This window comes from Equus caballus, chromosome 7, assembly GCF_041296265.1.
Source record: "Equus caballus isolate H_3958 breed thoroughbred chromosome 7, TB-T2T, whole genome shotgun sequence".
In the NCBI taxonomy this organism is placed as follows: Eukaryota; Metazoa; Chordata; class Mammalia; order Perissodactyla; family Equidae; genus Equus; species Equus caballus.
In genome coordinates this window covers 32,145,310-32,169,756 of record NC_091690.1, presented here as the reverse complement: position 1 = coordinate 32,169,756, position 24,447 = coordinate 32,145,310, and the positions used below count along the sequence as shown (strand labels likewise).

General features: G+C 37.3%; 1 protein-coding gene and 1 pseudogene across 1 annotated transcript; one reads left to right on the top strand and one right to left on the bottom strand.

The window, feature by feature from the left end:
• LOC100071937 (von Willebrand factor A domain-containing protein 5A-like) overlaps positions 1-3,851 on the bottom strand; it is an 81,513-nt pseudogene extending 77,662 nt beyond the window's left edge.
• Positions 3,852-15,833: 11,982 nt separating this feature from the next.
• On the top strand, positions 15,834-16,766 carry OR10N1B (olfactory receptor family 10 subfamily N member 1B). Its single transcript, NM_001391187.1, is given in 1 exon segment — positions 15,834-16,766. A coding segment is annotated over 1 exon segment (933 nt).
• The last annotated feature ends 7,681 nt before the right edge of the window (positions 16,767-24,447 follow it).

Below are 24,447 nucleotides of genomic sequence, written 5' to 3'. Positions count from 1 at the left end.
TACAGGCCACTTAAGCAATTCAGTCTACAGCTCAACTCAGATTAACCTCTTAATAATAATTTTACAAAATTATTTATAAATTTTGTTTTTATTCAGTTATTTTATTAAATTATAAATGTAATTTTAAAAAAAAATCATGTTCTTAATATGGTCAGTGCATTCTAAGTTTTTAAAAACGTATTTTGTATTTTCATCATGTAGTGGTATGCTTCATTTTGCAGAGCTCTAAATGGTTTTAGTGAGCCAAGCTGCCTCTTGTCATTGGTTTCTTTGTATGGATCAAGTCATCTTGACCAAACATGTGATCTGGAAAACAACATTTGAGCATCCCTTCTGGAAGGAATTCACAAGATTAATAAAGACTGCCCCTGATGTCCCCCTGTGGCCTGCAGAGTTGGTCACAGGAAACAGATGAGGAAATATGCATAGGAGCCAATGGAACTTCTTGGAAAGAAAGGGACTGAGATCTCAATCCTTACCCTTTAAGATCCAAAATTATAAAACTTTCTCTGGTGGATTAAAATGATCCTGAATGAAGACCAAGTCACTGTTGTGGGAGTATTTCATGGAGGAACTCACCAGAAGGAAAGGACAAAACCAGGTAACTAATGTACAAAGACAGAGCATACTGCTTCATGGATGAGGAGCTGGAGCCAACCTGGTCGAGGCTGGGAGCCCCTCTAATAGCTTTAGCATGGAAAGCTTACCCTGAGGGAAAATGTTTGAACAAGTGAAGGCAAATTAAGGTGCTCCAATTTGAAAGTTCGAGTATGAAGCTACCTTGGCCAAACATTAACAATGAGAGAGAAAGATGGCCTGTTGAAAACCAATTACAGGGAACCGTCTTCTTAGCAGTTGTCATTATAATAGAAGTAAGAGCCTAACCCAAGCCATAGTATTTTGACTATGACTGTCCCTCCCCAAGGATGCTTCCATTCCACCGATGTGAAAAATGTTTCAGAAGTGAGAGTATCTCTCCAGTTATGCTTTATGGTCCCTGAAATCCAGGGGCATGGCAGCCCAGGAAGACCCCAAGAGAGCAACAGACTACCCTGGATTATACCAGTTATAATTACAAGGAATAGTACACATATATTAAGGAAAACTTAGAAAATAGGAGAAATTAAAGAAACAAATAAACTAAACTCATTAAGAAACTAAACTCAATCTTAGAAATTAAGAAACTAGGACAGGATGAAAAGACTCTGGAGATGGATGGTGGTGATGGTTACACAACAAAAGGCAACAGCACTGTTTATTAAAAACAGTTATTCTGGTAAAATTTATATAAAATTTTATATAACATAAATTTTACCATAATGAAAAAAAGAACTCGAGAGGAGATTACATGTAGGTATGAGAATAAAACAATAAAAATTATTTATTAGATAAAAAAAGAAGAAAGTAAACTTAATCTAATCACAATTACTTCTTGCATACTTCCTGTGTTTTTAAATGTTCCCAGGGCATAAGTTGTTATTTTGTTTGTTTGTTTGTTTTTGTGGTAATCTGTCTGTATAACCTACTTTGCTTTTAACTTTTACTACTTAATATTCATTAGAAGCCTTTTTTCCATATTATTTCAATCTGTCAATGTACATTATTTTACTAGCTGCATAAAAACTCATCAAGTATACCTAGCACCATGAATTTAGCTACTGCAAGACATTATGATTATTTACCAATCTCTGACACTATGAAAGAGGACATTTCAGTGCATATTTTTGCTTATATTTAGATTTATTTCCTTAGATAAGATTCTCAAATTGGAGTTACCGAAATGAACATTTATTTTGACTGACACCTATGAGCAACTTTCTTCTCAAAAGTTTGATACCAAGTTATTTTTCTTCAATCAATCTATGAGAGTGCCAAATTCACCAGACCTTTTAAAACGTGGCCTTATCAAATTTGGTAATCTTTGATAATTTGAAAAATAAAAATGTCACATCATTATTTTTATTTTATTTTATTTTGATTTGCACTTGTGGAGACTGATCATAGTCACATTTGTTGGTAAACTATTTCTTCTCTTCTAAATTATTTGTTCAAGTCCTGTGCCCAATTATCTACTGATGCACTTAAATTTGCCTTGAAGACGAACAACATGATATTCATTGAACCTAACCATTTTTGCATGCCATAGTGAAGTTATTTCAATATCTTGCCCACTACTGGATAGAAAAAAAGAAAAGTGAGGGTAATCTGAGGGTAATTCCAAGACAGGAGTTGCCCCTTAGGAGGTAACTATAAAGGGAGAAAGAAAGTACCTGCCTTTTTTTCAGGTTTCCCCATCTCCACAGCTACACTGTAGTATGCACTTCACTCTAGTAAATCAGGAGCTCCACATATTCATCAAATTTGTGTCCATCAGCCAAGGAAACCTGAGCAGGGAACAGGCAAAGGAGCCATGTTAGAATTATCACTGCTTGCTGCCTGGGGCTGAGGTCAGAGCTGAGGGCTACAGGCTTCTTCCATGAGTGATCATGGTCAGGAGCAGGGGCAGGAATGGAGAGAAGGCACTGGAGATTAAACAGGGATAAAGAAGGAGCACACCACGATTCCCTCTGGACTGATAGGGAAAAGTAGGGAACATTTAGGAAAGATGGAGTGAGGGACAAAGTCAGGAAGAGAATAAGGGTGCCGGCAACAATAGTGCTCTCTTATTAATTACCTGAGCAGAAATCTTATCATTTCCACAGTATTCAATGGGACTCAAGGGGAAGTTGGATTGGATTCTCTCAATGCCATGCTGGGAACTGATGGTGGCAACCACACTGAGTGTGTAAGGCAGGTCCTCGAAAGGGACTACAGGAGTCTTCCTATTAAGGTAACTGTTCTCGGACCATCCTACAAAAAGTTCCCTTAGTTCTGTTTCCCCTTCCAATACTTCTTAGAACTCTACAAACTTGAGGAGATTTTCGCAATTATGTTACCGACCACTAGTATTCAAAGGGAGAGGATACTCACCAGAGAGACAGTATCGAGGATTCAGGATAGCTGGGAGCAATTAGCACAGGGTCCCATGTGCTTCCAGGGGCAGTTCCTGCACATACTTCAGGGTGAGTGCCACCTTGGATCCAGGGTGGAGGTTCCCCACATTGCAACTGAAGACATCCCTGGCACACTTGTCCACCTCCAATAGGAAAGCCTAGTGGCCCTGGCTGATGGCATTCTCATAGTTGGTGTGGGCCTAAGGAGAACAGGGAAAGAAAGGTGGTCTCAAAGATGACACGGTTGATGAAGAAACAAATGGTACCGAAAACAAAGACTGGTGGAGAGAGACTGTGATTGGTCTCACCAAATTCACAGCTCTACTTTGAGTGCCTCTGATTGATTTTTCCCTTCAAAGGATTTTGGGAAAATAGTGGTTTGAGAGCAGTGGAGAAAGAACATTCAACATCAGCAGTTTTGTGAAGCTGCATTTCAGAGGTCCTAAAGAGTATGCATGAAGGAAATAAGAAGGAAGGAGACAATGTACTCATCCCTAGAACCTTCATCATGTCTTGTAATTCTGCCATAATTTTCTTCCCATCTACCATGGTCTCAAAGCTGTAGACAGCTGAGTCTTCATCCATGGGGAAGACAAAGAAGGCCTCCAAAGGCACTTTCTCCTCATTCTCATAGTTTAAGGTAGCAGACACACCAGCCACAAACTCACAAATGGGCAAGGCCACAGAGATGCTCTTCAGTGGCACTGGAGATAGAGCAGAGTTCAACAAACATCAATAGAATGCCTCCTGCAGGTCAGGTATTGTGCTAGGTGCCAACGATATGATGGTAAGTAAGAGTTACCAATCAGGCTTACGTGGCTCCTCTTGGTGGTTTAGAAGGCCACAGGGCCACACCATGGTGACATGGTGATGCAGGGTTACTGTGGAAAAGATATGTCATGAACAGGTGACATGTTAGGGATTATCTATTCAAATACTAGTACCTTATGTGCTTCTCTCTTGCATAAGAATCTACCAGAGGGTTAATGATGGAGCTAGGAAGGAGAAAGAAGCTGAAACGAAGGGAACAAAGATGCCAATAGTAAGAGCCCTTCTAAATACCAGACCCAGGTGGGGAAGCTGTAAGATTTACTACATATCAAATAAACAGGAAATCTGATACACTGTGAGGCTGATTCAAACACCAGCTCTACTTTTTCAATTGTATTTAATATACCACTCCTTAGGTATATTGAATAAATATAACTAACTCGACTCCTCTGAACCTAAGTATTCTCTTTTTAAAATGAAAACTGTAATACCTACATGCCATATACGCATATATGAATGAATATATGTGAAGTCCCTAGAATAGTGCCTGGCCTATAGCAAACATTTAACCAATGATGATTGACATAAATATTGTTCCTGTTATTGTTGTTACTGTTGTTAAATAGACCCTGACTGTTACTTTGGACCATGGTATTCAGAGACCTGCATGTAAGAAGCTACCTGACCCAAAATGGACCCCTGAAACTTAGATCACTTACCTTGTCACTTTTCTTTTAAGGCTCATAATTGAAACTACTGTTTATTTCTTCCATACATGACACTCTAATATATGTACCAATACCATATATGAAACATATCCTCTATTTTAAATCAGGCCATTCTAAACATATCTTCCAAATTTTATTATAATCCTAGACAACCACTTCATGTGATATGGTAACAAAGACATAAATTTATGTACTTAGGTTATGACTTACATTATGATTCTTTAATCCAGAGAATCAACAGATGGGTCTGGTCTTACTCATTGACCTACTACTACTAGAAGCTGCCCGCTGACCATTCTGAACTGAATCATTTGTGAGCTTGCCTCTCCCTGTTCTGTCAAAGGGTGACCTGAGCTGCAATCTCCAGCATCAATGAAGGGGACTTTCACTCAAAATACAGCTTTACGAATTAAAATGGAATTACCTGGTGCACAGAGAATGCTGAAAAAAAGTGAAACTCATGTCCTTATCTAGAGTCTCCGGAGCAGATGAGTCACTGGGAACCACAACCTTCACTCAGGAACCTACAGGCCAGGAAAACACGTGGGCTCTTGAGAAAGGCAAGCTTCTTTCCTAGAAGAACACTCCCCTCAAGGATACTGAAGCTTTTGGCAGGACTATTTCTAGGACCTCAGTGCTCATCCCAATCACCATTTAAAACATCACACCCTACCCCAATCCAGAGCAATGTCTATGTTGCTCATCCCTTTGATGGAAATAATGTTTCTTATACACCATGCCCTGTCCCCACAAATCAATGCCAACAGATCAGACTTTTCGTTCAGTGTCTGTTTTTATTTTGAGGAATTGAATAAAAACTGAGTGTGGGAAAATGGCTCACATTTGATAGAAACAGTGAAGGCAGTAGTGGCTGTAGGGAGAGGAGAAGATGCTCAGGAAAAGGGTTTCCAGTTGACTGGGGTAAGTTGTCTGGTAGAACAGGCTGGGTTGGAGGACGGAAGAATTTCTAACACCACCAGCAGGGAGCTTAAAGCAGAAGGTCACAGGACACAGGGGTACAACAGCTGAAGAAACTGTGTCAGACTACCAAATGGTGCTCTAGGCTTGGCAGGGCTCACCAGGATGGCCTTCAGGTGAGCAGACAGAAGCAGAGGGGTGTCTCCTACAAAGAAACAGCCTTACTTCCTGATTCAAACCCCAGGACAAATCCCTCATTGAGGGAAATTTGCTGCTTTGCACCCTCTCCCTGACCCTTCCCAGTACAAACTAAGCTGGGTCAGAATTAGTTCTCTGTCCTCAGGATGCATTTCGGAAACGCACCTAGCAACAGGTAGGCAAAGTCAGCCACAGCAGCTGAACAAGTCAAAGGGTTGAATCTGAGGCAGCTGGGAGAATAGAGGGTGACTCCCTGAGCCAGAAGGGCTGCGAGTTAAGTGGACCCTCAGGAATCTAGGAGTCCAGGCCCAGCACTGTTCAGCCACACCTGGGGGAGGAAGGGGCAGGGTGGCCCAGCGCACCACACCCCTACAGCCGTTCCAGGGCAAAAGTGGAGAACCTGGGGCCCAGCCAAGCAGGCGGTTTGGTTGTGGAGAGGGGCTTGGATAGAAACCGAGAATGATTTAATCCTTACATTTTCAGTCCTAGATTTTCAGCGGCCAAGTGTTAACAGAAGGGATCAGAGTCAGTCCCTTGAATTTCTATATAGAAGAGCTGAGGGGCTGCAATACGATCGAGGTTGGGGGAAGCGGAGCTTGAAGCTCCATTTCCACAACATAAAGTTACATAAAACTGAAAAAATACCAATTGTCCGTATGAAAGAAAGAAAGAAATGCTAAGCAAAAATAAAGGAATGTAGGAAGAGGAACTTAGAGATTATTAGAAGATGGCTAAATCACCATTCCGCCCCCTGACAAAATTCCCTTAAACTGCCAAACTGCAGACAGCCCCCGGGGATTGCACCCCAGGACTAAATTCCCGCCCCTTGGGCTTGCAGTTTAAACAAGCCCCGAAAGATTTGGAGATGGAGAGAGCGAGTTAGAATGGGCGGGACTTAGTCCTCAGGGGTAAGGGATGGGATCCAGCCTCAGCGCCAGCAGCCTGCTCTCCTACCTCCTGCTGTAGGAGCCTGGGAGACACTGCAAAGACAAAACAGCTGCAGTCAAAATTTCCGGGAAGACGCTGCCCCTTCTAGGGACCGTTTATAAAGTAGCGATTACAAGACTAAGGGATCGACGGGAAATTCTTAAACAATTAGTTTAACATTCGCTTTTCCCTGGATCAAAGGAAAATTCTTCCACCCCTGAACTTTTGCTTTTTTCCTTTGTCTGTTATCGGCTAAGGAACAATCAGAGGATAGGCAAAGGGAAAGGATTTTTTTCCGGGTGAAAATGCTGTTAACAGTAACATCAACAATGACATCATCAACTACACATTTCTGTAACACACTTAATTACAAAGGGTTACTGTGTGCTAGGCCCTGAATTTTATGCGCATCATATCATTGGCTCCTCATCTCTAATTTGAGTCATTTGTCCCTAGATTGTATCCTCCCTACAGCATAGGGGGAAGATGAGGAGCCAGGGCGATACCCATAGGGACCAAGTCTTCTAGTCACGTGTCACTTACGGGTTTTTCATCAAGATCATAAAACCTAGTTTTGAGGGGTAATAGTGGAAGCAGCTGAGAATATCTGTTCTCATTCTCCAGGCTAAAGGACACTAGAAGTGATTTATTTTTCTACGTTTTCTTTATTTCAAAATGACCTGTTAAATCTGAGGCTTAAAGAAAGGGTCATATTGCTGTTGAGAATCTGTATATATGTATATATATGTGAATATATGATATGTATAGAAGACTTGGCTTGATTGATTTTCATCTCTGCAGTATATTCATTCTGGCACATTTACTCTGAGTATGTTCTACTTTCTATAAACTGAGGCTAATGATATACCTACCTCCCTGGGTTGTTTTCCAAAATCCAATGGATCTTAATGGATGTGTGTATATATATATATATATATATGCACACACACACACACACATATATATTAAAGCACAATATAAACCCAGATTCTATTTTATTAGGAGTAGGCCCTAGAACCATGTTCTCTGCATATACCAAACTTACTTATGAGAGGGAATAATCCTTTTCTCTTGATAGAAACTATGTCTGCTATTGTCTCTCCCAGCTGTAAGTTTTTCTGTTGGCTGAAGTATCTGGTCAACAACAGGGAGAAGCTGGAAAAGTGAGCAGAGTTCATCATCTGATCCAGCTGGATTAAAAAGATTAGAAGTAAAAGTCTGCCACAGACCAGGCATGGCAGTCTGGTTGGAAGGAACTGAATAGAGAAACATATATAATGTACTGGTTCTTAGAAAGACAAATATGAAAACTCTCTGAATCAGGCCCAACATACACAATGAAACAAATCTTTATAGCTATTAAAAATATGAATGCATTTTATTTGTCTGTTTATTCATATTTGGTTTACACACAATAAATTATTTCGCTCTTTTCATATAAACCATTTAATGAACCCAATGATCAGACTTTTGAAAGAGAAACATGTAATACATTCTTTTAGTCAACATATATTTATTGGGCTTCAACCATATGCAAGGCATTGTTCTAGACATTGGCATTACGGCAATAACATTACACAAAAATCCTTACCCACCCTGAGCTTACATTGCAAGAGGAGGAAATATTCCATAAACAAACAAGAAAATACATAAACAAGAAAACGTCTGTAGTGAAAGTGCTTAAGGGAAACAAAATAAGTAGGATAAAAGAGAATGAATAGAGGCTACTTTAGATTAGGTGTCACCACCCAAAAATCCGTCCTTGTGACTTAATGTTGCTAAGTATTCTCTGGCATCGATTCTCAAGTTTAGTCCAAGTAGCCAAGTCTATGGCCATTCAGAATAAAGACATTTCCGAGACTCCCTTAAAGTCAGATATGACCTTATGACTAATTCTGGCCAATGACATACAAGAAACGTGTGCCACACTACATTATACCTTTTCAAAGAAAAGACTATGGTCTCCTCTTCACCTTCCCCTCTTCCTACTCATTTGTGAGAATGCAGATATATTCCTCACTATTTTTGATCATGAGGACTAGGGAAATTATCCAAAGAATGAAGACACAACAAGCTAGAAGGATCCTAAGTCCCTAGTATTTCATGGAGTAGAACTGCTATATTAGCACAGACTTTTACGTGACAGAGTAATGAATTTCTCTAAGATTTATAGCAATTATTTGGGCTTTGTACCACCCAACTTTTATCCTACCTAATACACCTGATTATGACCAATAAAAAGAGTAAACTGTTAAGAAACTATCTTCATCTGAATATGAAAAGCATATTTGCATAAAATAGAGAGATCTTTGCGTTATAAGAACTGTATCCAATTCATTTCAGCGCCCACCAATGTAGCACATGTGCCCTAAATTATGCCTGGGTATGTAGGTCATAGAATGTTGCTTATTTTCACCCAGTTCTGAGAGTCATTTCCCTTCCTGAAATAAGAGCTGTTTGTGTTACCATGTGGAATACTTAGCACTGGTTCAGAACAGGCTTTCAGTAAGTTGCTTTACTCATCCTCTCATTTCCTGGTGTTCTCTCTCTATCTTTATCATCAAAGAGTTTCATTTAAGTCTCTCATTCTGTTTATTCTCGCTCCTCTGACATTTCCATAGCAATTCATCCAAAACTTCCTATTATTCTTATTATACTTGAGCCCTTTATGTCTTCTTAGAACTTGTAAACCTTTAAGTAAATAAATGCCCCCAATCAATAAAATTGTTTGATTAATGAATAAATACACATAGGTGCTCATGATTGTATATACTGTTAAGCCTTGAGATTACTATCCTCTGCAGATACTATAAGATAGATGTCAAAAAGATAAATGAACAAACGTTCAGGAGGTACACAAATCTTATAAGCTTTTATTATCTGACCTATTGATGATAACAATTAGAGTTAATAGGCATCATTTTTGTAAGATCACTGGTAACTTGAAAATTTTGTGTTTGAAGAGATCACTTGAAAACTGGGTTCAGCAGAAATTTATAGATGGATAGATAGTAGATAGGATGGATTGAAAAAAATGCATATATAGCTACTATATATTGAGTTCTTCTTAGAAAACAGGGCTAAGTATTTTACATGTTAAGACAGATTTAATTTCAGACAGCAATAATGGCTGTCATCACAAAGCCACTTAGCTGTTTGTCAGAAATTCATTAGAAGATGCTGATCATTGCTTAAGATGAACAATTGTCATCAACTACAAGGAAATATTCCTTGAGCAAACCAGAGCATAAATAAGTGTGAAAGGAGATAAGTAAGGTGAAGCTCATGGGTCTAAATCTCTGAGGACTAGTAAAGGGCATACTTTGCTCATCCAGAGGGTCATAACTTATAGAGAAAACTAGCAACCAGGTTCTGATGTATTAGGATCAACTTTATTCTCCCATAGAATTAAGTCTGTGAGCTTTAGATTCAAAGAATTTGGGGCTCAATTCCTATCTCTACTACTTAATAGTAGGAGATGATGACCCATGCCGTCATTTTTAAAAGGGCCTAATAATACCTACCATATAGGCACATTAGAAGAATTAAATAAAATAACTTTTTTAAAGACATCTGTCACAAATTGGCACTCTTTAAGTGTTAGTTCCGCTTTTGCTTTCTGGATTGGCCTGGTTGAATCCTGAGAATGCAGAAAGTCTTAGTTAAATTCTTTAGAGAACAGAGTATTATTGTGAAAAGGATTCCAAGATTTTTTACATTTTTTCTAACTCCATAAATAGTAGTTTGCTTTGTTTTCCTTTGGTTTGGTTTCTGTCCATCTCTTTCACTATAATTAATAGCAGTTAAAACAAAAACAAACCAACCAAATAGACAAAAACAAAATGAGAAAAATGCCAAAAAAGAAATCTTAAAATTGGGAAGGGAGAGAGTAAGAAAAAAAAAAAAGGAAGATTTTAACAATGAAGAGAAATCTATGTTCCATCCAATTTAAATGAAAATCATAAGAGTAAGTAGTGTCAGGAAGTTTATAAGCCATATCTCACTAATCCTCACAATCTCCCTATGAAATGCTATTATGACTCCATTTTACATAAGGCAATATTAAAATTCAGAGACGACCACTGACCTACTCAAGGATATATAGCTGGTGAGAAACAGACTTGGTTTTCATTCCCAGAAACTCTGGCCCCAAGGTAGTACTCTTTTCATTATGTTCCAATTTCTTCCACAATCGTAAGTGCTAAGGGAATAGGTAGAAACTGGGAAAATGAAAGATAAACAAGCCAAATCCCTGAGGTCTATAAAAAACAAAAGAAGTCCATAGGATGTCTGCCCAAAACAGAAAAACAGGGTAGCCAGAGGGAATCCACAAGCTCTTTGATTCCCAATTCCTGTAAAGATTATCTTGATTAGTGTAAACTATTTTCTGACTCAAACTCTCTCGACATCTAGCATTTCACTGCTCCCTATGCTCAGAGGCTGCTCCCTGAGCCTTGGGATATCTCATGATTGGGGCTCCAGAGGGACTCTGAGATAATTTAAAATCCTACAAAGGTAGGAGATATTTTTATTTCTGCTAACTTGGAGGAAGTCACCCTAGGTGATAGGATAGACTTCAATGTATAGCATCCTCTCTCTCTATGATTCTGAATGAAAAAGACCATTTGGGGTCTGCAGGTGGAGAACACAAGTCCAGTTCCATGGCACCTGTGGAAAAGAGATGTTTTGGATAGAGAGCCTTACTACTCTACAGAAGAAACTGAAGATAAAAGAAGGGGGAAAAAAGATATTTGTTTTACTTAATTGAACCAGTCATGACCCTTTTGACCACGTGAGTGCTCAGAGCATCTCCCATCTTTCTCAGTTTTTACATTTACCCTCACTCTGGAATCCTGGGTAGCAAAGATTGTTGGAAGAAATCACCATTAAGGGCTTCTTTCTCATTTTATGCAATGACTAAAGTTCTTTCCACCATTCACTCTATAAAAGGGCATGTAGGAATGCATTCATTTATTCTTTTCTTATTAATTAATCATTAATTGAGCATCAATCATGTTTTAAGCAGCACACAGTTGCTTAGGATTAACAAATTGGTTGGATATATTCCCCGACATGGAGAAAATATATTTCTATGGCATGGAGAGAATAATAGTCTTTATGATACAAAGATGTGTAAAAGACATTCTCTTGGTTCTTTCCCAAATTCTCTGAAGAATGCTTATATTTCTTCTCCTTTACCTTCCCTTCTTCTTTTCCTAAAACATAGAATTTCCCAAGTTTTGGCCTCCAGTCCTTATTTTGTCCTTGTTTTACCCTGTCTCTCCTAGTGACCTTATTCAGGCTTAAGACATTATCTGTTATCTTCATACAGGGTAATACTTCCCAAATTCTTTAACATGGGGCTCTCCATAGCAAATACAATAATAATGAATCATTTTAAAGCAATTTATTATGTATTGAAATATTTCATGAGCATCATCATATTTAATCTTCACAGCAATTCTTTGAGGTAAATATTATCTCAGTTAATCAAAAACAAGCATTTAGTGAGTACCCACTATCTACCAAGCACAATTTTAAGAACATCTCACATTCTTAAGGAGCACAGTTATAGTGGTACAAGGGAAGATACAGATTTATGAGAGACATAATACCAGGGATATTATTCAGTGGTTTGGCAGGGACTTTCCTATTTTACTCCTATTGTCCCATCTTAATTATTAATAATGCCCCCTCTCTCACTCGAAAGTGTCCTAGTTGGAAGGATAAACTTAAGTGGTTAGTTAAGGGTGAGGTAACTGATGCAGAGAATGCTCTCTGCTTCACTAAAGATGAGAAGCTGAAGTTCAGAGATTGTTCATAATCACACCACCAAAAATCAGTACTTTAACTTGGGTCTTTAGACCTCTAATCCAAATTCTTTTTAATATACCATGTTGTCTCTTTCCTAGACAAATGTTTGAATTTGAATAGAATCTTCTAGGAAAGTGGTATTCATTTCTAACTAGAAGTGTAACCCTAAATTAATATTTGAATTATCAATTATCATATTTGGTTCCCTGTGCGTCTTTCATGCCTATGAACCTGTCTGGTTGTGGGCTTAGAAATGGTGAGGAGCTTAAATGTTAAAATTAAAAAAATGTTTGAAGTTACAAAGACACATTTTTTTAAAGACATGGGAAATATTTCATCTTAAAGAGTGTTATTTTCAGAAGATATTTCTCATAGTTTTTCTTTGCTCTCAGTTGTTGTCCTACAGAGAATAATGTTTATACTGCTTTAGAACCAATAGACATGTGACTCATGCTTCACCTTGCGTATCACTGATATCATGCATTAGCATGATTCATATTTTACTGTGTCTTGAATAGTTTAGTAGGACGAGTCCTTGCATGCAGGGTGAAGGGGAGAAAGTAGGCTCTTAAGCCATGGTTCCCAATCTTCTCCATCACGTTTTATTTTTGACGTTACCATAATTCAGAGGAGACCTCCACGGGTATTTTCTAAATACCTCTCAAAACTGTGAGTTATTTAGCATTAGCTATACTCATGCTAATATTAAGTCAGTACATTACAAGAGTATTTTCATTCTTACCCAGAGTGAAGGAGTAAATAATGCTTTCTGGGTACCTGCAATATGCTAGACATCATACTAGATGCTTCATGTTGCATTATCCTGTATAAACTACCCAACAACTCTTAGAATGTAATACCATCGCTATTTTAGAGATAAATAAACTGAAAACTAGCAAAGTCACAAAATTATTAAGCAAGAGCCCAGATTTAAAACCAAATATGCCTGCCTCAAAAATCTTATCTTTCCTTCTCACCATTCCCTCAAAGCAGTTATTTTATTAGCCCTCTCTGTTCATTGAGCCTAACAGAAATTGTTTAGGAGCCTACAAGGATAGCTGTGTAAAGAGATGGCTAATCTATATCATGGGGCCACTCAATGGCCATGTACTCTTTCTTTGACACAACTTCAGCACAAGTAAAATCTCACTTCAGGTCCAAATTAACCCTCACTGGAAGCAGACAAAAGTAGTCTGAAAAGTGAAGAATACTGACTTTCCTCCAACAAAAAACTCAAAGGACTCAAAGATTTAAAGAACCCAATACAATAAACAGAATCTCTATAGACTGGATACCATAAGACAATAATAACAAAGTACATCGATTGCATTATTATATGTTGATAATGCTATTCTAGTTCTACTTCTCACATGAACTAAGATGCATGATCTAAATCTAGAACCTATGGTTGTGTGAATAATTTTTGTACTATTTTAAGTATTTTTACACTAATTCCTTTCACATCCTTTTCTTTTTATTACAGAATTTTCCACTAATCATTACTTTCTCCTTTTCCTTCTCTTCCAGGAGATCCATTATCCTCCCTTAGCTCTACCTACACCTATCATTTACATTTTTTTACTCCAGCAAGAGACTCTTATCAGCTACCAGCAATTATGAAGATGTTCAAGGCTCATCCTGTCTTTCCTAGATCAGGAATTAGATACTCTATGTTTAGATGAATGTCTAAATTCCTTTCATTAGTCATCGACTCTCATGCCAAAATCAGGCTAACTACAACCATTGTTTTCCATGGTTAATAAAAAAGGCTTAAAATAGTCTAAAGACAAAAGGAATCATTTCAGATCACTCTAAAATTCTACTCAACAAAACCGCATTTATTGGGTGCTACTATTTCCTATGTCGCAGATGCAGTGGTGAACAAGAATGAACATGGTCTCTTTATGTAAGTTATAGTCAAAATATACCATAACTTAATTTCCAACTTTTCATTTATTCATTTATCTAACAAATATTTATATACCGGCTATTCACAGGCACTGTGATAAATACTGCAGATAATGATAAATTATAGTCTTTACTCTCAGGAACCTTATAGTCTAATAGAACCTAAACTCAATTCCATTGGAATTTTTTATATATATATGGATAATATCAACCTATGTTACCACTTTCAATATTTTTGGAAGATAGAATTGTCGATCAGTAACTATTAATTGTAAAAGAGGATCAGAGAAATTGACTAGGAGTTGTAATCAGAAGGCAGGACAACTATAATTAGACAATTTTCATACACATTGAAACTCCAAAAAACAGATCATAAAAGTAAAAACTGTAAGTGAAAACATCATCTCTTCTTGGAAGATTCATAAGCACCTTTAAACGCAAGCATTGTTAACAGACAGCTGACCACAGCACAGCCTAGTGGCCCTTTCATGTTCCCAGCATAGTCAGTCACGTGACTTTTTCCTTTAAAATAAAACAAACAGTCAAACTCATAGAAGAAAAGTGTAGCATTTATCAGGGGCAAGAGCGAAGGGGAAACAGGGAGTTGCTAATCAAAAGGTATAAAGTTTCAGGAACGCAAGATGAATAAATTCTATAGATCTGCTGTACAACATCGTGCTGCCCATAGTAAACAATATGGTATTGTACACTTAAAAATCTATTGAGGGTAGATTTCTTGTTAAGTTTTCTTACCACAGTAAAATACAAATTTAAATTAAAAAAATTAAAAAACACAAAATTTGCAGAATTGGAATACTTTTACTTGATTCAAAAATTCCAATTGTTAGCCAACATCAAATATTGCATAATTACACCTTTATATTTGATGTAACTTCACTAAAACCTACCATCTATGTAATACAACTTAGCTGCTTAATTCTAAACAATTTAAAACCCCAGGTAATAGCCAAATTTGTCACCATTAGTTTCTTTTCAGTCAAATGAACATTGCTAAATAAGACAATGCTCAAACTAAGGAATATATCCAATTAGAATGATATCAGTAAAACCCAATTCTTAATGCTCATTGCCGTGTATCACAATCTATTGTTATCAATAGAAGTGTGAGTGCCCAAATTGACTTTTGATGGATATTTAGGGTGTTTGAATAGCTATAGACGTACTCTGAAACCAGGAGGATCAGGGTTCCAGGTTGGTCTGTTTTAGGGCATTTATTGTTGTATAATTGGTTGTGGACATTAATTAAATTATGTCCATCTGTTCAATATTGAAATCTCTGTTCTCTTAGCACATGTAGTATCTCACCATGTTAATGCTTCATTTTGGTTTGTATTTATATTTGTGAATAAACATGGTATCTTGAGATATGAAGGCATAGATTTAGCAGCTGATGAAGGTCTTTGGCAGAATTTCTACTCCTTAATTTGAACACCATCTTTATGTCTAAACAAATATTGGTGGCGATGAATGCACTGGTGTTGAGTCTGTCACAAATCAGCCTCCATATTCATGCTTTCATGTCTTTCATCTCTGATCAGACTTCCCTTCCAGAAACATGAGGAATCACACAGAGCTGAATGAATTTATTCTACTGGGAATACCTCAGGCAGAGGGATTGGAGACGGTGCTCTTCGTCATTTTCTCATTCATTTACCTCTTCACCATGATTGGCAATTTACTCATCTTTACAGCAATTGTTTCATCCTCTGCCCTTCACACTCCCATGTATTTCTTCTTGGGACTTTTATCTATTTTTGATGTATTGTTCCCATCTGTAACCTGTCCCAAGATGCTATTCTATCTCTCTGGCCAGAGCCAAGCCATTTCTTATAAGGGATGTGCTGCACAGCTCTTCTTTCATCATTTTCTGGGATCTACTGAAGGCTGCCTCTATTCTGTGATGGCTTATGATCGCTTTGTTGCCATCTGTCACCCACTGAGGTATATGCTCATCATGAGACCTGGAGTCTGTGTTGGTTTGGTCATGGCAGCCTGGTTGGTGGGTTGTCTTCAGGCCACCATCCTGACCTCCTTTACCTTTCAGTTAACCTATTGTGGCCCCAATCGGGTAGACTACTTCTTCTGTGACATTCCTGCTGTCTTACCCCTGGCTTGTGCCGACACCTCCCTGGCCCAGAAAGTGGGTTCCGCTAACGTTGTTTTTCTGGCTTTAATGCTTTGGTTCAGTGTTTGTGTCTCCTACACACGCATTGGGATTGCCATTTTGAGAATTCGTTCAGCAAAGGGCAGGCAGAAGGCTTTCTCTACCTGCAGTGCCCACCTCACTGAAATCCTCTGTGCCTACGGACCTGTAATCATCATCTACCTGCAGCCCACACCCAACCCTTTGCTTGGTGCCGTGGTGCAAATATTAAATAATGTAGTCTCACCCATGCTGAACTCGTTAATCTATTCCTTAAGGAATAAAGAAGTGAAAAGATCACTAAAAAGGGTACTCTACAATGTAATATTTACTGCTCTGGAATAAATTATGTGTTTTGTAATGGAATTTAGAAATATAATGTCTCAATATCATCCTCCTATTTCCTCTTCTTAAATAGATAAGCAGATAATAGAAAACACTTTGTCTAAAGCATCATGTTTTGTTTGCCTCATAAGATTTTGTATCTCTGTAACCCATGGGACACCATATGTAACTCTATAGCTAATATTATCCTCAGTGCCATAATCCTAGAAACAGAATCCAAGGAGAAAAGAAAGAAGTTGGATACAGATTTCTTATCCCTATAATGGGCAGCCAATTTTGCCTTGTTGAGGATCCATGGCAGTGCAAGAAGCACCCTTTACTAGACATCTCTATTCCAAATCACCTTCATTTCATTTTTTTGGCTCCATTTAGAGTGTAATTATGCCCATTTTCCATCTATAAACATTTCACTTTCTCCCTGTTGCTAAGAACAGTATTAACTACTATTTATAGAACATGATCTGTTCTCTAGGCACTGTGATGAACATTTTACAGATATTATCTTATTTAATCTTTATTTCACTCCCCATAAAGTGGAGTCCATTTTGTTAAAAAGAGCTTTGAGGACCAGAGACTTCAAATAATAGACCCAGGTTTGCATATTAAGTGGCAAACCAGACCTCGAGTTCAGATCCAGTTAACTCCAAATCCCCTACTCTTGATCCGTCTCCCGTATGACTGCCCTAAAGCACCAGCTTGGCAGTTAACTCATCCTCATTATTTCTCTCCAGAGCTTGTGATACATAGAAAGTGGTTGATAAATTATTTGTAAAATATGCACTGAAATAGGTCATGTTTATATATTGACTTTACTATTATCTTCTTTTATTCTGTGCTACTACCCATGTACCCATCTGTAGATTGCGGCACTGAGATATGGCAGTAAGTCTCCTTCACTTTGTAACACATCTAGGTACAGCAAAGCCAGGCCTACACCCAAGACCTCTTAACTCCTACTGTTATGGTCTTCCTACTGCACCATGTTGTCAATATCTCAAACTACTCTTTAGTGGGAAAAGATTGGGAAAATCTTCCTGCCCAATGTTGTTTGACGAGAAAATGGCCTAATTATGGGGTTCGATGCTCATGTTCATCTGGTCTCTCACCAAGTTACATTTTCCAACTTGCCCTTCAACACTACTGGAGTTGATAATTTTTCTCAGTTTTCTCCAGAATGCAGAGAGAAAGATAGGACACTATTTTCTGGAGATCCCACAGACACACTAGCCCTTAGTTTCTATGACATTTTAGTGATTTGTAGTTTTTTCTTTTTTTTTGAATTGAGATAACATCGATTTATAACATTATATAAATTTTAAGTGTACATCATTATATTTCGATTTCTCTGTAGAATACATCATGTTCACCACCCAAAGACTGGTTACCGTCCATCACTATGTGCCCTGTCACCCCTTTTGCCCTCCTCCCTCCCTACTTATCTTCTGGTAACCACCAATCTAATTTTTCTATCTACATGTTTGTTTGTTGTGGTGGTTGTTTTAGTCTTCTACTTATGAGTGAGATCATGCAGTATTTGACTTTCTCCATCTGACTTATTTCACTTAATACAATACCCTCATATTCCATTCATATGTTGCAAATGGCAACATTTTATCATTTTTACAGATGAGTAGTATTCCATTGTACAAATGTATAACATCTTTGTCCATTCATCCCTTGATAGGCACTTAGGTTGTCTCCAAGTCTTGGCTATTGTGAAGCATCTTGCAATGAACATAGGGGTGCATATATCTTTATGCATTCATGTTTTTGTGTTCTTTGAATAAATACCCAGAAGTGGAATAGCTGGATAATATGGTATTTCTAGTCTTAATTTTTACAAGAGTCTCCATACTATTTTTCATAGTTGCTGTATCAATTTGAACTCCCACCAGGAGAGTATGAGAGTTCCCTTTACCCCACGTCCTCTCCAACACTTGTTATTTTTTGTCTTGTTGATTACAGCCATTTTGACGGGTGTCCGGCTATAGCTCCTTGTAGTTTTGACTTGCATTTCCCTAATAATTAATGATGTTGAACATCTTTTCATGCACCTGTTGGCCATCTGTATATATCTTCTTTGGAAAAATGTCTTTTGCCCATTTTTTAATTGAGTTCTTTGTTTTTTTTGTTGTTGAGATGTATGAGTTCTTTATATATTTTGGATATTAACCCCTTACCTGATATATGGATGGCAAATATCTTCTCCCAATTGTTAGGTTGTCTTTTTGTTTGTTGATTGTTTCCTTTGCTGTGTATAATGTTTTTACTTGATGTAGTCCTATTGTTTATTATTTCTTTTGTTTCCCTTGCCTAGTCATGCATGGTATTTGAAAATGTGCTGTTTGAGCTGATGAGTGTACTGCCTGTGTTTTCTTCTAGAAGTTTTATGGTTTCAAGTCTTACATTCAAGTCTTTAATCCATTTTGAGTGAATTTTTGTGTGTGGTATAAGATAATGGTCTGCTTTCATTCTTTTGCATGTAGCTCTCCAGTTTTCCCAACATGATTTATTGAAGAGACTTTCCTTTCTCCATTGTAAATTTTTGACTCCTTTATTGAGGATTAGCTGTCCATAGATGTGTGGGATTAATTCTGGGTTCTTGATACTGTTCCATTGATCTGTGTGTCTATTTTTGTGCCAGTACCATGCTGTTTTGATTACTGTAGCTTTGTAGTATATTTTGAAATCAGAGCGTGTGATACTTCGAACTTTGTCCTTTTTTTCTCAGGATTCCTTTGGCTATTTGGGATCTTTTGTTGTCCCATATAAATTTTAGGATTCTTTGTTCTATATCTGTGAAAAATATCATTGGAACTTTGATAGGAATTGTATTGAATCTGTAGATTGCTAGGAAGTATGGATATTTTAACTAAGTTAATTCTTTCAATCTAAGAACATGGAATATCTTTCCATTTCTTTGTGTCTTCTTCAATTTCTTTCGACAGTGGTTTATAGTTTTCAGTGATTTGCAGTTTTTGTATTCCATTTTTACTCTGAAAAGTTTCCATCTTATTTGAAACCATTAAAACACAACAAAAAAGTGAAAATCCTAATAACACAAATTCCTTCCTCTTCAAAAGGCATGATACAAAAAGTACAGAATGAAACCCATTTAAGCATAGATAAATGGTTTGAGGTGCAATATAGGGGTTATATGACCTCTCTCAACCTGACTAGTAATATCTAAGATCACACACAAACTTATTTCCATACCTTGGGAATCCCTCTGCTAGGCACTATGCTGGATTCAAGACATTCTAGCATAAATTTGCTGTCTTACTAATGCTGGATATTGGCAGAAGAACCCACATGCTATAATATCTGGTCAGTGTTTATGAACAGGTGTTCATCACACTAATACTTAAACACGTTCAATAGATTTCTTTTCTATATGACAGAAAATTCCATAAGAGGAGAGACCACGTTTGCCTTATTCACTGCTGTGTCTGCAGGACATAGCCCAGTCACATAGTAAGCATCTCATGTAAGTTTTTTGAATGAATGAATGGATACTACCTAGCCTTTCAAATTAGAATACAACTGCATATTTATTCACATAAAAAGAGGAACATGAGTGAAATAACTAGGATACAGAACAACATGCACGAATTTAAACATATATCCACATTTAAGGAAAATTGAAATCTGAATGAACTCCAACCACTTTTTTGGCCACCTCTAAATCAGTGTTATAACGACTGTCTGGCATTGAAAAACAATGTTTAAAACAGTTTAAATCTTTCCTATATCTAAATATTTGGCAAAGCACCTAAAATACTGTCATATTATTTCATTTTAAACACATGTACTCACACCTTGTTAAAACCTTACTCTATCAACAGCAATGAGAACATAACTTGATTGAAGAATGGGCAAAGTACTTAGACGTTTCTCCAAAGAAGACATACAAATGGCCAACAAGCCTATGAAAAGATGCTCAATATCACTAATAACTAGTGAATGCAAGTCAAATTCACACGGAGATATCTCACATTCATTAGGATAGCTGTTACCTTTAAAAAATAATAAGTATTGGCTAGGATTTGGAGAAATCGGAACACTTGTGCACTGTAGATGGGAGCCTAAAATGGCACAACCACTATGGCAAATAGTATGATGCATCCTCAAAAAATTTAGAAACAGAATTACCGTATGACTCAGCAATTCCACTTCTTGGTATATATACAAAAGAATTGGAAGCAGGGTCTTGAAGAGGTATTCATGTTCACAGTATTTTTAGAGTAGCATTATTCATAATAGCCAGTAGGTGGAAGTAATCCAAGATTCCATTGATGATGAATGGATAAACAAAATGTGGTATATACATACATAGAACATTATTCAGACTGAAAAAGGAAGGAAATCCTGACACATGCTACAACGTGGAAGAACGTTGAGGACGATATGGTAAGTGAAATAAACCAGTCACAAAAAGACAAATTCTGTATTGTTTCAGTTATATGAGGTTTTTAGAGTACTCAAATTCATAGAAAAAGAAGGTAAGAGGGTGGTTGCAGGGCCTTGGGGAGGGGAGAATAAGTAATTGTTTAATGGATACAGAGTTGAAGTTTTGCAAGATAAAGTTCTGGATATTGTTTGCACAACAGTTTGAATATTCTTAACACTGTTGAGCTGTCCACTTAAAAATGGTTAACATAGTAAATTTTATGCTTTGCGTATTTTATCACAATTTAAAAATAAGGCTGCTTATCCAGTTTTCACACAGCCTGTGGTTTTTGAGTTTGCTAGTTCTCTCCTTTTTCTTATAACCATGTCTGTTGTTGAATCCTCTGAAGTCACTGTTTAATTGTTAAATACCTCAGTAGGTGTGGCAGAGAAGACTTTGAGAAAGGTAGCCTGTTAGCCTTCAGGGGATCTGCCTAGAGTTACCATTTATCCAGTCCTTTCTCCTTCCAACTACTTTGCAATTGCTTTACATATGTTATCTAATTGATCTACATAGAAACGATGAGATCATTCTACAGAAGGGGAGCAAGGTTTAGGGATGTGTGGTAAATTTCCCTAAGTCACACAATTTGTATGTGAATAGAATTAGGATACCCTCTCAGATCCTCGTGCAGCTATAGTCAATATAGCAATTTTGCTGAAACTTTGAAAATAAATATTTGACCTTTTAAACACACATACCCAAAATTCTTACCCCAGCTTTTATTCCTTTTTATATCTCTGACACATGAGAGCAAGCCCACATTATTTCTTATTTCTGTCTTCAAGCCCACAAAAATCCCTTCTTTTAGCCAACTGTAACTCATATATATTTTTTTAATTTTCCACACGTCACTCTCTGCCTTCTCCATTTTTATCTTTCCTTCCTAACTTCTCTAGTACTCTCCTTACCCAATACGTCAATTTTACAAAATAAAAGCGGAGAGAGTATGGCAGTCAAAGAAAGAGATTTCATAGCAGGTGGAAGCAGTAAACGGATTGTGAATACTTCTACCACATTTTTTTTTATCTTCAAATACATGTACACATGTACAAACGGATGATGGAAAGAGTGCTAATCCAAATGTCAAAAATGGATAATCCAATTTTAGGTGGTTTTTACTTTCACAATATATTTTTTGTGTTGCTTTTATGATTTTGCAATGAGATTGTAACATCTATTTTTGTAAAAAGCTATTTCAAGAGGAAAAAATGGGCATTTCAGTATAGGATCAAGTGAGGCTGATTATCTGAACCGGGAAGTTTTAAGGGGGAAAAAAAGTCCACAACAATTACTTGGGAGGAAAAACTGGACAGTAATTTTTAAACCCAATGGGGTAATATGTATTATGTTGTTTATACATTATGCCTAAACTAATTTTTAATAAAATGTTCTAACTCCGCAGATTTGTGTTCTATTATTCTCATCCTCATTTTGCTACTATCATTTGTTGCTCCTCATCTTCTAGGTAGTCTCAGAAGAAATCTGTTTGAGTGCCTTACGTGATTATTAGAATCAAAGCTGGGTCTCAGTGTACATTCAGGTATAGAAACTTAAAAAGCAAAATATAAAGTTCTGTTCTGATGTCATCAGTAGGGAATTATTCCACATACATTCCCAGTAGCATTTCTCTGACCTAGTGATTATATTTTCTCCTTTTTTCTTGACCAAGCATCTCAAAATTCTAGAGTCCAGTGATCTTTCCTTATTTGCCCCCCTCAATGTATTCTAACTCCCTCCAACCACTCTCCCCACTATAGCTAGAATTATCTCTTCATATCCATCTCTCCCACAATACACTCAACTACAATTGTCTTTAAACCCTCTTAAAGTTTCTTAAAACTCCTGATATAGAGATCATAACCTTAAAAGTGACCAACTGGGCCCTAAGTAAGTGTTTGCTTTTCGGCATCTCAAGCTTTATCTCTCAATTCTTTTCCTCTCTTTCCTGGAGTTCATCAAATGTGCTGTGCTCCTTTGCAAAGCCTTTGCACGTGCTTTTGCCCCTGCCTAGCATGTTTTCTGCCTTGCCCTCACTGCGCTCTTGCTCACTCTTCAGATCTCAGCTGGGATAACATTTTCTCAGGGAAGTCCCCCTGGACCTTCCAGGAAGACCATCCAGCCACACAAATCGTGATGTGAGTACATATTTGCTGACATGAAAGGAACATGAGTGAACGAATTAGGATACAAATATGCTCTCATTACAACTTTCAGTCCATTGAACTTTTCTTCTTAGCATTTACTACATTAAATAATTATAGCATGTATATGATTATTTGATTAATGTGTTTCTCCTACTAGACTGTAAGCTCTTCGCGGGCAGAGACTATGGCTAATTTCTCTTCATCAGAACATAGCAGTTTGGGCACATCACAGAAGCTGCTAATAAATTTTTGAAGAATGAATAAATGAGCTCATTGAAACTTCTAATTCATTCACATCACTTTCTCTGCTTTTCTCAACCTTTTCTTGTCTTACTTAGCTTCTTATCTAGTTTAGATTTTTTGACCATTATTGTAACTAGTTCCAAATTACTCAACTCTTTTCCTCCATTATGTCTCACTGCCCAGTCTTCAGGAAACCCACCTGCCTGCTTTCTGCACCCATACTGCTAGGCTTTCTTAGAGAAAAATCACAAGCCGGGCAGTTTAGCAACACTATAAATTCATTATCACCACCTCAAGTGTTTGCTAGCAATCCTGTTACTCTTTATTGGAATTTCATTCATGCCCTATTGGAACGACTGTCGATATGGGGTTGGTGCCTAAGACTTTTAGTGCATTCTTGGGTTCTACCTAATAAAGAACAAAAACGGGATTCACTAGCAAACCAAGGACTAAAAGATCAGCAAGTTTTTAATATCCCTCATTACAGGGTTCTCTGCTAAACTTAGTGGAAAATGTGGCTTAAAATGAGTCCAGGGAAGAATCTTTCTCTTTCCTGGCTGAACTGGACACAGCAGGACCTGTAGTACAGGAGCCACCTGATTTATATGCCCAGTCACAGGAGGGAAAGCTGAATTTCCAAAAGAGTGGAATGCCTTTTTTATGATCACTTCTTTAATGTGACTTTCATCTGTTGAAGAAAATAAAAAATCCTAAAAATATGGGTTTGCTGAGTAAAATGTAAAAAAAAAAGTAAAATAAATTACAATATAATTTAAATAATTGTATTTTACTAAATACAAATATATTATATATTCAAGACACACCTAGAATCTACATTTTA